Source organism: Nannobrachium achirus, assembly GCF_963921795.1.
Source record: "Nannobrachium achirus genome assembly, chromosome: 22".
In the NCBI taxonomy this organism is placed as follows: Eukaryota; Metazoa; Chordata; class Actinopteri; order Myctophiformes; family Myctophidae; genus Nannobrachium; species Nannobrachium achirus.
In genome coordinates this window covers 1,820,295-1,835,524 of record NC_137829.1, presented here as the reverse complement: position 1 = coordinate 1,835,524, position 15,230 = coordinate 1,820,295, and the positions used below count along the sequence as shown (strand labels likewise).

At 44.6% G+C, this 15,230-nt stretch overlaps 1 protein-coding gene across 1 annotated transcript in view; it reads right to left on the bottom strand.

Moving 5' to 3' along the window:
• The window catches only part of LOC308308144 (low-density lipoprotein receptor-related protein 1B-like), a gene marked incomplete at both ends in the record, with an annotated part of 592,679 nt that overhangs the window by 49,994 nt on the left and 527,455 nt on the right, over window positions 1-15,230 (bottom strand). Inside the window, 6 exon segments of the mRNA XM_080753509.1 lie at window positions 1,040-1,204; window positions 3,738-3,863; window positions 7,470-7,643; window positions 9,496-9,612; window positions 11,118-11,224; window positions 13,933-14,144. Of these exon segments, the coding sequence (XP_080609635.1) occupies window positions 1,040-1,204; window positions 3,738-3,863; window positions 7,470-7,643; window positions 9,496-9,612; window positions 11,118-11,224; window positions 13,933-14,144 (901 nt within the window).

The window sequence follows — 15,230 nt, the reverse complement described above, 5'->3', positions numbered from 1 at the left end:
AATCTTTGAAAATATGTATTTTTTAAGCGAACATTTCTAACTCAAATTTTGCTTCTGGGTGGTCCCTGGAACTAAATATTTTGATCCGTGGCCAAATACATATCATCTTGGGGGTCCTTGACATAGGTTTCTTGCACACATTTTCACGATTTTTCAAAAATAGCAGATCTACAAGCTAGCAGCGCGGCACTCGGTGCCGCGCTGTGAGCTTGTATATCTGCTATTTTTCAATAGTTAACATTCATGGGGGGCCCGTAGTGAATCCTTGTACCCAGGGCCCAGAATTTGGTGTGACGCCCCTGTGTGTATATAACAGTATTTATATATATACAGTGTATATGTGTACAGTACGGTACATATCCCTAGATGCTCTTTAAATGGTTGTATTCTAATGTGCTGAGCAGCAGGGAATAGAAGTATATATGATATCAAATATAATATTCACGCTACGGGCTACACAATATATCGGGAATGTGTCATTGTCATATCGACATGCGCGATATACACTGCATACCGCCAACAATGTATATGGTTATACAGTATATCGCAAAAGAGATTCATGAATTCGCTATGTTTTCCCCCTCTCCCCTGTTCCCTTGTTTAACGCAGAACATGTGAAAAACCTGTATTACTAAGTCGCTGGTATACAGTATGCAGGTATACAGTATGCAGGTATACAGTATGCAGGTATACAGTATGTTCATTGGCAGCAGCAGCTGTAGCGTCCCTGTCACTCACACACACACACACACACACACACACACACACACACACACACACACACACACACACACACACACACACACACACACACACACACACCATGTTGTTGGAATGGAAATATAATCCATTTCAGTGAGTGCATACAGAAGACTTTTCATTGTCTATAGGTCCTGTGTGCATGGGGGTTCCAAATGGACCCTTACAGGTCTGTAACCCTGAGAGTGTACAAATGGAATGGGTTTGGTTCCATTTGTATGCTAACAGAATGATGGAGGTCCTTGGAATTAAACCCCCCCCCCCCCCCCCCCCCCCTCACCGAGGTGTGAGCCCATGCAGGTGCCTCCGTTCAGGCAGTAGTCGGTACAGTGGTTGACCTCGCAGCGCTCTCCTGAGAAGTCAGGCCAGCAGTAGCACCTCCAGTCTCCCTTCTCATTGGCCAGGCAGCGGCCGCCGTTCTCACAGGGAGGTCGGCACAGCTCACCTTCAGGGAAAGAAAAGAAATGACCATTAAGACCTGGAATTATTTTATACTTCTATTGAAAACTAGCAGATATACAAGCTCACAACGCGGCACCGAGTGCAGTGCTGCGAGCTTGTTGATCTGCTATTTTTGAAAATGTTTGCAAATCTTTGAATATATATTTTTCAACTCAAATCTCTGGGGGGTCCCTGGAAGAACATACATGTAATTTCGGGGGGTCCTTGACATGAAAAATTTGAGAACCACTGATTTCGAAGAAGGATTTCGAAGATATTTCCAGAATCGGGTATAGAATATATTCAAAGACGAACACATTTTATAGATTTTTTTCAAAAATAGCAGATCTATAAGCTCGCAGCGCTACACTTTATAATAGCTAAAGCATTAAATAATGGTTATTATTGTGCCGTGCTGCTGCTCCTGCGGCTGCTGCTGAGCTGAGTCCAAACATCACATCACTGTCCGGCATCGCAAACACACTGCCGACCTTTGTACCGTTGGCCTGGCAACTCAAACACACTGCCGACCTTTGTACCGTTGGCCTGGCAACTCGCAAAAACATTTCAGGAATTCTGACAACCGTGCCTGCACAGGGAGGCGAAAAAAAAACAAAAAAACGTTACTTTACTTGAAGGTCGGGTCCATAATGCATTATAAGTTTATTTATAATGCGCCTGAAATCTTAATCAAAATCCAGTCCAAATAAAAGTATTCTTAGATCCCGGGGATCAGGGACGTGCAGAGAATGTTAGAGAGGCAGGGGCTGACATTTCTAAAAGGGCCTTTTGGTGAAAATATTGAAAATAGCAGACCTCCAAGCTCACAACACGTCGCAAGTTGTGAGCTTGGAGGTCGGCTATTTTCGATACTTGATACCACACTAAACATAAGCTTGGATTTCTACACAGAGAGGGCAATTGACCGATCGCTATGCCCCTCCTAAAGCCGTCCTTGTCCAATGCCAAGTTAGCAACAGGTTACTAACGCAGCAGACTTGGCAAGCTGCCATGGCGGCGCGCATCGGTGTCTGGCTGCTAGATAGAGATGGGATTTATGGTTCTTTGAAGTGAACCGGATCTCTGAGATCCGTTCCTTTCAAAGAGCCGTTCAAAAGACTGGCTCATTTTAGTTACTGGTTACTTTGTAGATTTTGATTATGATTGTAAATCACTTCCACCCATATAGGCCTATACATTTTGGCCATTGGATACATTTCTGGCATTTGAAAATAGGTGATCTACAAGCTCACAATGTGTCACGTTGCGATGCATTGTGAGCTTGTAGATCGGCTATTTGCAAATGATTTTTCTACATTTTACTCATTGGAAAACCTGTGAAACAGGACATTCTGCATAATGAGTACGTTCTAATATTGGTACTTTAAGTACATTTTGAAACCAATACTATTTTACTTTTACTCTAGTAGGCTACATTAATAACATTCCAAACTTGATTGCAGTATTGATATGTTTACCTAAGTAAAGACATGTAGTACCTTTCCCACCACTGTTCATTACAAAGGAACGGCTCCCTACTGTGAACCGAATCATATCGTTCATTTCAAAGAGTCGTTCAACAGACTCGATTCGTTCGCGAACGTCCCACCCACTCGCTTCCGTGTCACAAAAACAGAACGGATTGCACTGACCTAGACAAACCCACGGGAATAATTTAGGAGCACTTCATGAGAAAATATAACTGGTAAAACTTGTGTACTGTATGTTAATCTGACTTTAGTATAGGCTATTGTTTTCTTCCTGGACGTGCGTTTGTTTGTGGCAGGTTAGTCTGCAGCTGGGTGCTATTGCTGCACGCCGCCATGGCAGCTTGCCAAGGCACCCGCCTTAGTAACCTGTCGCTAAACGTGGCATTGGGCAAGCACGGCTTTAGGAGGGGCATAGCGATCGGTCAATTCTTTCAACATAAGATGCTGCATTCAAGTTCAGGAGAGTTTGGATAAGGCAATTCTCTTGAATGCTGCCTTCAGGTATGGCATTTGCATTTCTTTCACCATAGTGAAAACTGCATTCATGATCTGGAGAGGGCACTTTTTACAGACGGGTAAAAGGGCAGGGGCTCAAGCCCCCTTTGATGTGTGCACGTGCCTGCCGGGGATGCCACAGGTAAAACATCGTCAATCAAATGGCGGTCTTTGTTCTAATGCAGGGGTCTTCAACAGTGGGCTCCTCACAGGGGGTCCTCAGAGTTACTACAGGTGGGAGCACCTGCTATTTGTTCTTCTGTTCTCTCTACTTGTACCCCAGCATCCCTAAACTTTGTGTGACGGAAACTTCTAAGGATGTGATATGAAAAATAAAAAACAATAAATAAAGTAAATAGTAATAGTAATAGTAAAGAAAGAGCGCTGCCTACCTGAGATGCTGACGTCGGTACAGCTACCGTTGACCAACACCTTAAGAAAGAGCGCTGCCTACCTGAGATGCTGACGTCGGTACAGCTACCGTTGAAAAGAGCGCTGCCTACCTGAGATGCTGACGTCGGTACAGCTACCGTTGAAAAGAGCGCTGCCTACCTGAGATGCTGACGTCGGTACAGCTACCGTTGACCAACACCTTCCCCTCAGGACAGGTGCATTTGGCCCCCGAGGGGTTGAGGAGGCACATGAAGTCACACGTCATCCTCAGGCACGGGTTGGCCGCTGTAGAGAGCAGGGGGTTACAAACTGTTTTTACTCAGGTTTACCCCTGTAAAAAAAAACTTTTCACCCACAGCACCCCTGAATTACACTGTTAATCCTTTTGAATCTTACATTATTATGAATTATTAATCTTATTATGCAAAGTAATTATGCACATCTTTCCACCTGAGATACGTCATATGTCACGGTGAAATATCTGTTTACATCAGAAATGACTTGTTTAACCACTTGAACCCCAGCATCCCTATTCTGGCGGGGAAGGTTCACCAAAAATAGCAGATCTACAAGCTCACAACGGTTCACGTTTTCATTCCAGACAGCAGCAACACCACATGAGAGAAGAGTATTGTTACATAAGCACTTCTGAGTTGAAGGCATTCATCGGAAACAATTTGTCAGAGAAAGCAAACAAAAATTGTTTTAATTCCCTGTCTTTTTGAAAGGCTGTTATCTTTTCAGCCTAGACGACACTCGAGGCTAAAGCCTGAGATTAACTTCAGACAGACTTCCTTTTTTTTCCTCAGACGGCGTCACCAAAGAAACGTGGTCTGAATTCCTTGATGAGCTTCTATAGGAGCTGTTGAACGCTCCCGGGATGCTGGTCACAAATAATAAAATAACAGTTTGGGGGGCAGAGCACTCACACATGGTGGGGGCACCATGTGTGAGTGCTCTGCCCTGCTCTGCTCTGTCTCTCCCTCCAGCTGTCAGGGATGCCCATTTTTTGGACATTTTTTTAATCTAGGGCAGGGGTCTTCAACAGGGGGTCTGGGACCCCTAGGGGGTCCTCAGAGTGACTACAGGGGGGCCGCCAAATCCTTGTGTGATAGGATCATTATTTTAAATGAACAACTTGAACCCTCGCATCCCTATACTCTGAAGAGAACTTTAGCCAAAAACAGCAGATCTAAAAGCTCTCAACGCCTCGCAGTGCGAGGCGTTGAGAACTTGAAGTGATCAACCACAAAGCAGCCTTAAAAATCATTACATCTCTATAAGCTGTGATCTATTTATGTTTTACAATGCTGTGGCCATGTACAGTAGTGCATCTTACAATGCTGTGGCCATATGGGTACAGTAGTGCATCTTCACAGCTCTGTGGTTGCACACAAACTTCAGTGTTCTTTCAGAGAACATAATGACGATCAGAACAAGAGAAAATGAAACGACTGTAGGGCTTTTTTTTCTCCCCCGCCCGCTGAAGACATCAAGCCCTCTTCATGTCATATAGCTTTCTTTCTGCTGGCCACGCAACACTTATGGTCTGCCCACGGCCTGCACTGCACCGCCGCACAGCCCAGGCCCTAATGAGTCACTGGGGAAGGGAACGGCACAGAGCTGCCCTTTAAGTGAAAAACCTCGACCAAGAATGATCTGTCTGATGCTTCCCGACCATTAACACCAGCAGATGTAACAAATAGCAGCAGAGAGGAGTGGGAGGATGGACATAGACTAGGGGGGGGGGGGGCGCATCGATTGGCCCCATCTCCGGGCGCTGATGACTCTCTTATGTCATGATACACCTGAAAAATAACACGCTCAGCAAAGTGTCCGGGTGCTTGATGCAATCTGGTGTCGGATGGGGACGCACACTCCTTCGAAGAGAGGGAAATAAAACTTTTTTTTTTTTTAAAGCATTGCTATAGCTGGGATCAGGGGTGTCACAATGGGAGGGAGGGTGGGGGGGAAGGGTGGGGGGGAGTGGGACTGAGTTACTAGGGCCCAAGGTGGAGGGGCCTTGATTATTTTATACTTAAGCTATTGAAAAATAGCAGATATACAAGCTCACAGCTCGGCACCGAGTGTCGTGCTGCAAGCTTGTAGATCTAGATCTGCTATTTTTGAAAAGTCGTGAAAATGTGTGCAAGTCTTTTGAGTATATGTAAATTTAAACGAACATTTGTAACTAAAATTTTGCTTCTGGGGCGTCCCTGGAACTAAACTTTTGGGGGTCCCTCACATGAAAAAGGTTTGAGAACCACTGACATAGAAACAGTTTCTAGCTTGTATAGCTTGTGAGCTTGTATATCTGCTATTTTTCAATAGTTAAAGCACACAATGTGAGTGAATCCTTGTACCCAGGGCCCATAATTTGGTACGACACCCCTGTGGCCGGGGCTTGATGCAATCTGGTGTCGGATAGGGATCGACGCACACCCCTTCGAAGAGAGGGAAAAAAAGGCATTGCTATAGCTGGGATTGCACACCCATGGCTATGCACTGCCCGAACAAGTAATTGCTGATGATTGTGTGACAATTGTTACTATATCACGGGTCTTCAATGTTTTCAGGCCAAGGACCCCTTAGTTGAGAGAGAGATGAAGCAGGGACCCTCACAAACTTTTCAGAGATTCCATAGTTAATTTTTTTGACCGCACAATCATCAGTGTATTTTGGATTCATGTGAATTTGTGTTTTCAGATATTTAACCACTTGAACCGTCAATACCTAATAAACTTGACCTTTCCCTCTGTGATCGACCATGATTGGAGGAAGGCCCCACTCTATACTGAATTGATTGGAGGAAAACTTGTCACCCAACAGTTTTTGAAACAGTTTTTTTCTCCTCACAGGAGATAAGGCTGAAGTCCATGGACCAAACGCTCTATAGTAACTAGTAGCCTACTATTAACACTTGGGGAGCCAAACTCGTTCAGGGACGAGTTATGGCCACTAGGTGTCACTGTGCCAAAAGGAGTTATCTCGTTGACAGACGAGGCAACATAGGGTTAACTGTACACGCTGCTGGCTGCCCTCTGAATGACCCGAGTCCATTACGTAACCCCGCAGCAGGCAGTGAGAGAGAGAGGCAGAAAATGGCGGAGGCAGCTTACATTGCTTTACATTCTACTTTGAAACATAAGAAGGGCTTTATCTCTGAATGAGATGAACAGGACGCCAGGGAAGGAGAGATCTGATTGTTTTCACGGCGACACTTTACCGCGATGGTCGGCCCCGTTTTGGATTATAGTTTCGCGAGCTTTTGTAAACAAAGGGATTATCTTCCTCAATTGTCAGCGGACACCCACGTGCACACGCACGAAGCTTCCGAGGCACTTCAAAATAAAGCGTAAGTGAATGGTGGCACCAGCAACAGCTAGAAATGTTATAAACCTTAGCAGCCCATGTGTTAACATAGACCTATTTTGTTATTATTTGAATTAAATTATATCAGTTATCCTACCTTTAACCAGTGTGGTTGCTGCGACTCGAGTCACACTTGCAAATTAATTACGTCCTTGTGCCTTTTATGATCCCTGCCCTCTACATCTGATTCCCAGATGATGCCCTGTTAAGACAACCACACTAATAGAATCCCTTTTATGCCCATCAATATTAAGCCCATATCTGGGAATGCCCATACAATAGAATCCCTTTTATGCCATCAATATTAAGCAGCCCATATCTGAGAATGCCCATATATGGACATATTCTGTCAGTTTAACCAGTCCAACTTAAACAACCAACGGCAACTCAAATCACACTTGCAAATGATTTCCGTTCTGTGTGAATTCCATCAGGCGCAACCTCGCCATTTAGGGTCTTAGGCGTCTTGCTGGTATATCAGAGAAAAAGGAGGCGAAAAAAGCCAACCCTCATCTTTACCATCTTGTTGTTTGTAGCGGTGGGAGATCAGGACGTTGGTGGGCTTCTCCACGCCCAGATGCAGGAACTCCGCCGACTGTTTGCCGAACTTGTGGATCCTAAAGACCTCGTGTTTCAGCCCCGTTCCGTAGATGTGATCTTCAAATATATCGATCCTGTACGGCTGGGAGATTCCTGTGAGAGTTCAGCAAGGAGAGACAAAACGGATAACAGATAACATCAACAAATGGCCACGTCTACGCACACGCACGCGCGCGCACGCGCACACACACACACACACACACACACACACACACACACACACACACACACACACACACGCAGTTTTGGTTTAATGAAGGTTTGTGTCCCGAGGCAGCTAATAGAAGTGGGAACGTGCTGTGAGGGCAGATAGTTCTCCTCATGCAGTATTATCGTCTCTGTCGGGCAGCTCTTATTGCGACCATTGGTCGCAATAAAAACCTACAGATAATGCCTGTCTGTCACGTGTCATGTCACACTCCATTATGGCCAAGATCCCTGATGTCATCAATATTAACACAACTGGTGCAAAAAAAACAAAAACATTTTAGGGCTTCCCTGCCATACCCGAGGAACCCGAAGATTTAATAAGCTTTAATTATTTTATTTTTTTATCGCAGCGGAACTAAAATAGGCCAGAACTAATCCCCCGGGATCGGTTTCAACACAGACATATTTGGAGACGGACCGATTAACATTGAGGCCGAAACCGGGAGCGGATGGTCCGTCCTCTATTCCGGCCCGTTAGCTTTCTGTGTAAACACCACGGCTTACAGATAGAGAACGGATGGATGAATTTTCAAAGTTTCAACGGATTTGAGAAGCTGAAGGAATACCCGCACGCACAATGCATAGTCGTGTCCGATGGCGCACGATGGAAACTGGATCGCACCCACGTCAAGAGGTAGGAGAAGCCAGCAGTGAAAGACATAGAGAAATCTTCGGTTTGCTCGGCTGTATACAACGCCCAAGTCTCTCTATGTTTTTTTTTCTTTTTTTTTTTTCTAAATTAACACCTCCTGCTTGATCATAATAGAATAGTGGTTTTCAACCAGTGGTCCAGGGACGACAAGTGGTCCTTGAGGGCGTTCCAGGTGGTCACTAGCTAAATGATGGAGCGTTGGTAACCAAATGGACATTGGTTTCATTTTACGCTCTCAAGAGTTAAATTATTGTTAAACATCTGCATCTGCATTACTTAATTTAAGTAATGCAGATGCGCGTCATCTCGTCTTTGAATTCATTGTGTATGCAATTGCGGTTTCTTCGGTATCTTCGCCCCACTTGGAAAAATCCAACTGAAGCGACCTTCGCTTCACCCCCACTGCACCCATCGCATCCTGACAGCCAATCAGCGTTGATGTTGTCTGGAGACACGGAAATGTTTTTGGTGTAAAATTACTCAAAAGTTTTACGTAAAAGTATCAATATTGCAATATAGAAATACTAAGTAAAAAGTCCGGAATTCGAAATGTACTTGAGTAAAAGTATGAAAGTGTTGACATCAAAATGTACTTAAAGTACCAAAAGTAAAAGCACAAAAAAATGAGAGCAGCAACAACACTAGTATATCGTCGTTGTCGGGTGGAAATCTCGTATCTCCAAATTTGTACGTTCTTTCGCAAATCATACAAGGCCGTCGCACAAAAATAGTGAAAACAGCCGATCTACAAGCACACAACACCTCGCACCGCGAGGCGTTGTGTGATTGTAGATCGGCTGTTTTCACTAGTTTGAATCATTTTTAAATTCAAAACGAACGGTTTTGGACATACACGATTTTCACCCGACAACGACGAAAACTGTCGCTGGAGTAGCGGGAACGCCACCGTCGCCCCCTGCAATGTTGTGGCCCTCGGCTTGGTACCCTAGACATAATTCGGCCCTTGGGGAAAACTAATTGGGGAACTTTGCTTTACACCAATGGTGGTAGTAGTAGTAGCGGTGGTGGTAGCAGTGGTAGAGGCAGGACAATCTGTTGTGTTGCGCCACCGTTTGTCCTTACCGTGTCTGTCGCTGATTGTGACCAGGGGGTCCGAGCCGTCCAATCTCATGCTGCCTATCTCGGACATCTCGGGGTCGGCCCAGTACAAGCGCTGGTTGAAATAATCAATGGCCAGGCCTGTAGGGGAGGGGGGGGGGGGGGGGGGGGACACGATGAAACAAAGAGATTAATTTGCCCTTATGAGTTTTCAATATAAGGTCAATATATCGTCACTGTTGGGCAGAAACCTTGTATCTCCAAGTTTCGTCAATTAAAGCCCTGCTTCATCACAAGTGAAAATAGACGATCTACGCCTCGCACCGCGATACGTTGTGTGCTGTGCTTGTGGATTGTCTATTTTCACTATTTAAAAAAAAGATTTAATTGTATTTTTTTATGATAAATACAAAACAAACGGTTTTGGACATACAAGGTTTCCACATGACAACGATGATATTCAAAATGAGTGCCTTCATCTTTCCAAGAATGAATCCTCCCCCCCCCCCCCCCCCCCCCCCCCTCATTTTCAACTTCCTGGCAAATTGTTCCAGCACAATTCCACAGTTAAGGCCCATTCCCACTGGGCCAGATAAGCAGATAAAAGAAATATCTTTCTCCATTCAAGTGGATGGTAAGTTACTGGTAAAAATATCTGTGACAGATAACTTTTTCATCTGTTTATCTGAACCAGTGGGAATGGGCCTTTAAGGTGTTAAAGAAGCCCCCCCCACACACACACACACTGTGTGCATAGTCAATCTTCTCCTTTCATCTCCTTTGTATTAGTTATTCATTTTCTACTGTACTCAGCAAACTAGCTGGGGGAGAGAGAGAAAAAAAAGAGACCTTTGTGTCAAAAACATTACTCGAGAATATTGTGGTTGTTCTGCATTTTTGATGACAGACGGCCACGCGACTCGTCCTACATTTGCATTTCAAACCGGCGATCTGTTTGTTCCTTCTCCCACATGAGTCAGAGCGGGGATAATTGAGCACCTGGCCGGGGACGATTAAATAGGTTTGCGTTTTTCCACAGATGATGAATTCCTCCGTCTGTGACCAAGACAGAGCTTCTCGGGTCCCTTGAATTAAAGGAGGCCAAAGCAGCTCTTCAAAACTAGATCAGCACTAAGTGTCTCCCCAAAGACAATCCCAACAGGTTTGGAGTGGCTCTGAGACGCAGGCTTAATTCTTTATTTCCTGGCCTTATTTTCTCTATACCTCTCTGCTGGCGTCTTTAAAGCCACCAGTCACTCTATTATAGCTGCAGTGGCCAGACACCATGACGCCAGAATGCATTGACTGCATACAGTGTTGCTGCGTTATGTACATTTACATGCACGTGTGCGCGCACACACACACACACACACACGTGTGTGTGTGTGTGTGTGTGTGTGTGTGTGTGTGTGTGTGTGTGTGTGTGTGTGTGTGTGTGTGTGTGTGTGTGTGCGTATGCGTGTGCGTGTGAGTGTGCGTGTGCGTGTGTGTACATGCAGGTGACAGCACAGCGACACTGTACAGCAGAATTCACTTTGAATATACACACAACAGCATGGTAGGAAAAAAAAGTCAGAATCTACTGTATCTAGAGGCTCCGGTGAACACAATAAATACCGATCTAAGTAAAGAAAATAGATGGCTACCGGTGGGTCTCCTGAGGTTTTTCTCCAGGAGAACTCGCCGCAAGGAGCCGTCCATGGCGGACTCTTCGATGTGCGAGTGATCCCCTATCACACTCCAGTACATCATCCTGTCAGAGACATGGGAAAAGATTATCCACTGGTAGTGCCTCTGGCAGCTCCTGACAGCATGCACCACCTCACACAGGTGGTTGTAGTGCACGCGTGTGCACCCATGCATGTGTAGTACACACGTGTGCACCCATGCATGTGTAGTACACACGTGTGCACCCATGCATGTGTAGTACACACGTGTGCACCCATGCATGTGTAGTACACACGTGTGCACCCATGCATGTGTAGTACACACGTGTGCAACCATGCATGCTGTAGTGCACACCTGTGCAACCATGCATGCTGTAGTGCACACGTGTGCAACCATGCATGCTGTAGTACACACGTGTGCACCCATGCATGTGTAGTACACACGTGTGCACCCATGCATGTGTAGTACACACGTGTGCAACCATGCATGCTGTAGTGCACACCTGTGCAACCATGCATGCTGTAGTGCACACGTGTGCAACCATGCATGCTGTAGTGCACAATTGCAATAGTGTCCCCAATAGTGAAGGGACATTCAAGAGATGAACTACTCCTTTAAGACATTTTAATACCAAAAAAATAAATACAAAAATGTAAGTGTTGATTTGGCTAGCTACTTTTGCCATGTAGCTTGTAGCTTAGGTAACTACATTTTCCAAGTATGTTGCCCATCACTGTGTACACACCTGTGCATCCATGCATGTCCCCTTTACCTTCACTGTACAGTGTGTCCACTATGGCAGCAGTGGTTCTCAAACTTTAAAATGTCAAGGTCTCCCCTTAACTCTGAGGCCTTGGACAGACATATTGTAAATATGTACCTTTTGCTGCTACTGAGCTTTTCCCAACATGCATAGTACAGACACCGCATTAGCAGGCACTCTTAATCCAGGGTGATTTACAGTAAGGCAAGGACAGCACAAGGTAATACATGATAATAATAATCATTTATTCATCAATTATTATTATTATATTAATACATGAAGTGCATAGCAATAGCAATCTAGGATCCTAGGTAAACCAAGAACCTCTCATCAGTCTAACCGTAGAATATCCCAGAACAAGATCAATAGCTTGTACATTAAAACAATACACAGTCATGCCAGGTCAACAATGACCTAGGCTGGACGAGCGCGGACGTTCTATGACCCAGAAGGGCGGGATACGGGGATAAAAGCCACTGAATCTCAGCGGCCAATAGAATTTGTTCACCGATCTCTGTTTTTTTTTTCAGGAGCTGGCCCGAGCTCTTAACACATTTACTGCCCAAGAGACCACATGCTCTCAGCTCTAATGTAAACAGACGGCGGTCATCGGCCAACATCCACAGGTAGGCCCGACGTTACGGTAAGACTTAATATTGTTACTGTAAATACTGTACAACGCGCCAAACGCGTCGATGGGCCTCCAGCGACATCAAAGAGATTGACGCGTTGACACCACGTGGGCATCCGATGAGCTAATTGCTCCCTTTGAACTTCAAAGGGGTTGTGAACTAAGGTAATTGATTGGGCCATAAAAGTGTCAAGAGTTTGTTAGTGATCTCTCTTATCATTGAAAGCATCAAAGACAACGACCTGTTTGATGCCTGTCATAGAGTGGATGGGGAGGGGGGAATGTGACCAACGACCTGTTTGATGCCTGTCATAGAGTGGATGGGGAGGGGGGAATGTGACAACGACCTGTTTGATGCCTGTCATAGAAGGCGGAGGGGGAGGGGGGGAATGTGACTCGCCTGATTGGCTGAACCACAGTTACTGGCAGCTTTACCCAGGCGTTTCTTTCTTAACTCTCAAATACCTGGAACGCGCCCGAGTCGCGTTAGATTTTAACCACTTTAACCATTATTGTATGCTTTAACCTTAGAAAAATAGCAGATATACAAGCTCACAGCGCGGCACCGAGTGCCGCGCTGCGAACTTGTAGATCTGCTATTTTTGAAAAAACTAGAAAATGTGTGGAAGTCTTTGAATATCTTTGACCCCGATCTTTGACCCGACTTCTAAATCCTTCCTCTAAATCAGTGGTTCTCAAACTTTTTCATGTCAAGGACCCCCAAAATTACAGGTATTTAGCCACGGACCCCCATCTCAAAATATGTTGTTCCAGGGACCCCCCAGAAGCAAATATTTGAGTTACAAATAATCGCTTTTAAATAGATATATTCAAAGACTTGCAAAGAAAAATCATGATTTTTCAAAAATAGCAGATCTACAAGCTGAGCTTGTATATCTGCTATTTTTCAATAGTTAAAGCAGTCAATAATCCTAGGCCTAAATGGGTTAATGAATTGCATTTTTTTTTTTTTTTTTTTAATGAAAGGCGTGGATCCCGAGGCTAACAATGCCCTGACATCAGTCTACATAACTATCTAAATGACATCAGTCTACATAACTATCTAAATGACATTTTGGCCTTTGCATAAGACTGCAGGGTCATCAAGGCTAGGGCAAGTGCTACGGTAAGTGCTACGGGCTGACGTGGAGTCTGAAGAGGCGAGCCCTGAGATTACGACGGAAGCTAGCTAGGGACTGAGTCTGCAGTTCTAAATGCAGTTCTAAATGCAACGGGGAGTTCATTCCACAGTTTGGGAGTCGGTTGATGCTTCTCTCCAACAGTTATACGCTCGAGGAGCTGGGAATCTTCAGCGCTTGCTTGTTAGTGTGAGAGGAAAACATCATCAACAACAACAACGTGACCAAGTGTGAATAAAAATAAAAAAGTCTAATCTTACCCGCGGGCTGGGTTGACGGCGATGGCATAGGGCTCTCCCGCTATGTCAGTAATCAAGCGAGTACAATTTGGCCCCTTCAGCTGGCCCACGTTTATGGAGTATCTGAGCTTAGTCCAGTGAGCTGTGTAATAGCTAAACCAATGCATCCGGGAGTGGTCTGTCCAGTAGACGTTACCCGTGATCCAGTCAGCGGACACGTCCCTGGGGCGACTCTGAGCACTGGTGAGGGAACGACAGAAACCACGGGGCCAGAAGTCACAGCACGCGTATGGAGTCACCAAGAGATGTATCTTTTTGTAATCAAATTAGTTATTAGTGATTAAGGATGTTTTTTTTTTACAGCAATGCTGTATAAGAGTGGAAATTACAAGCAGTGTGTACGTCAACACGCTGACAGACATAATTGTCTGATAAATAACATTTTAATAAAAATAAATTAAAAAAGAGTAACCTAAGACATCTGTTAACAACTTCAACTTTGCAAACTTATAGCAGATCTACAAGCTTACGGCGCTTTGAGTTGCAGGTCTTTTTAACTCATTCGTAGTTTACGGCCGAGGAGCCCGAAGATTTTTCAATGTCTTTCACTGCTGGCTTCTCCTACCTGTTAACGCGGGCGATCATCCAGTTCCCATCGTGCGTGATCGGACACTGCTATGCATCGTGTGTTCGCGTATTTCCATCAGCTTCTCAAATCCTTTTAAATTTTTCCAATTGATCAATAAATTCTCCGTCTGTAAGCCGCGGAGTTTACACAGAAAGCAAACGGGCCAAAATAGACGATGGACCATCCGCTTCCGGTTCACGGCCTCAATGTTAACTGGTCCGCTCAATAATGTGTCCGTGTAGAAACCGATCACGGAGCATTTTGGTTCCGCTTCGATAAATTATTTCTTTTTAATTAAAGCTTATTAAATCTTCGGGTTCCTCGGGCATGGCAGGGAAGGGGTACAAAGGGGTATTTTTTTGGCAGAGGTTGAGTTAAGCTTGTAGATCGGCTGTTTTCAGCAAAGATATAATATAAAGAGCAAAAACAGAAAATTCACTAACATAGAGCCCTGAGGGACTCTGCTAAACAAATACTATAAGGCAGAACTTAAAGTAATAATTACTTTTATAGCAGTGGTGGAAGAAGAACTCAAAAATAAACAAATACCATAATATAAAAATGCCCTGTTACAAAGTAAAAGGCCTGTATTCAAAGGTTTACTTGAGTAAAATTACAAATGTATTCACATCAAAATGTACTTACAGCACCAAAGTAAAATAGAGCCTAATTAGTGGTGCATGCAGAAAAA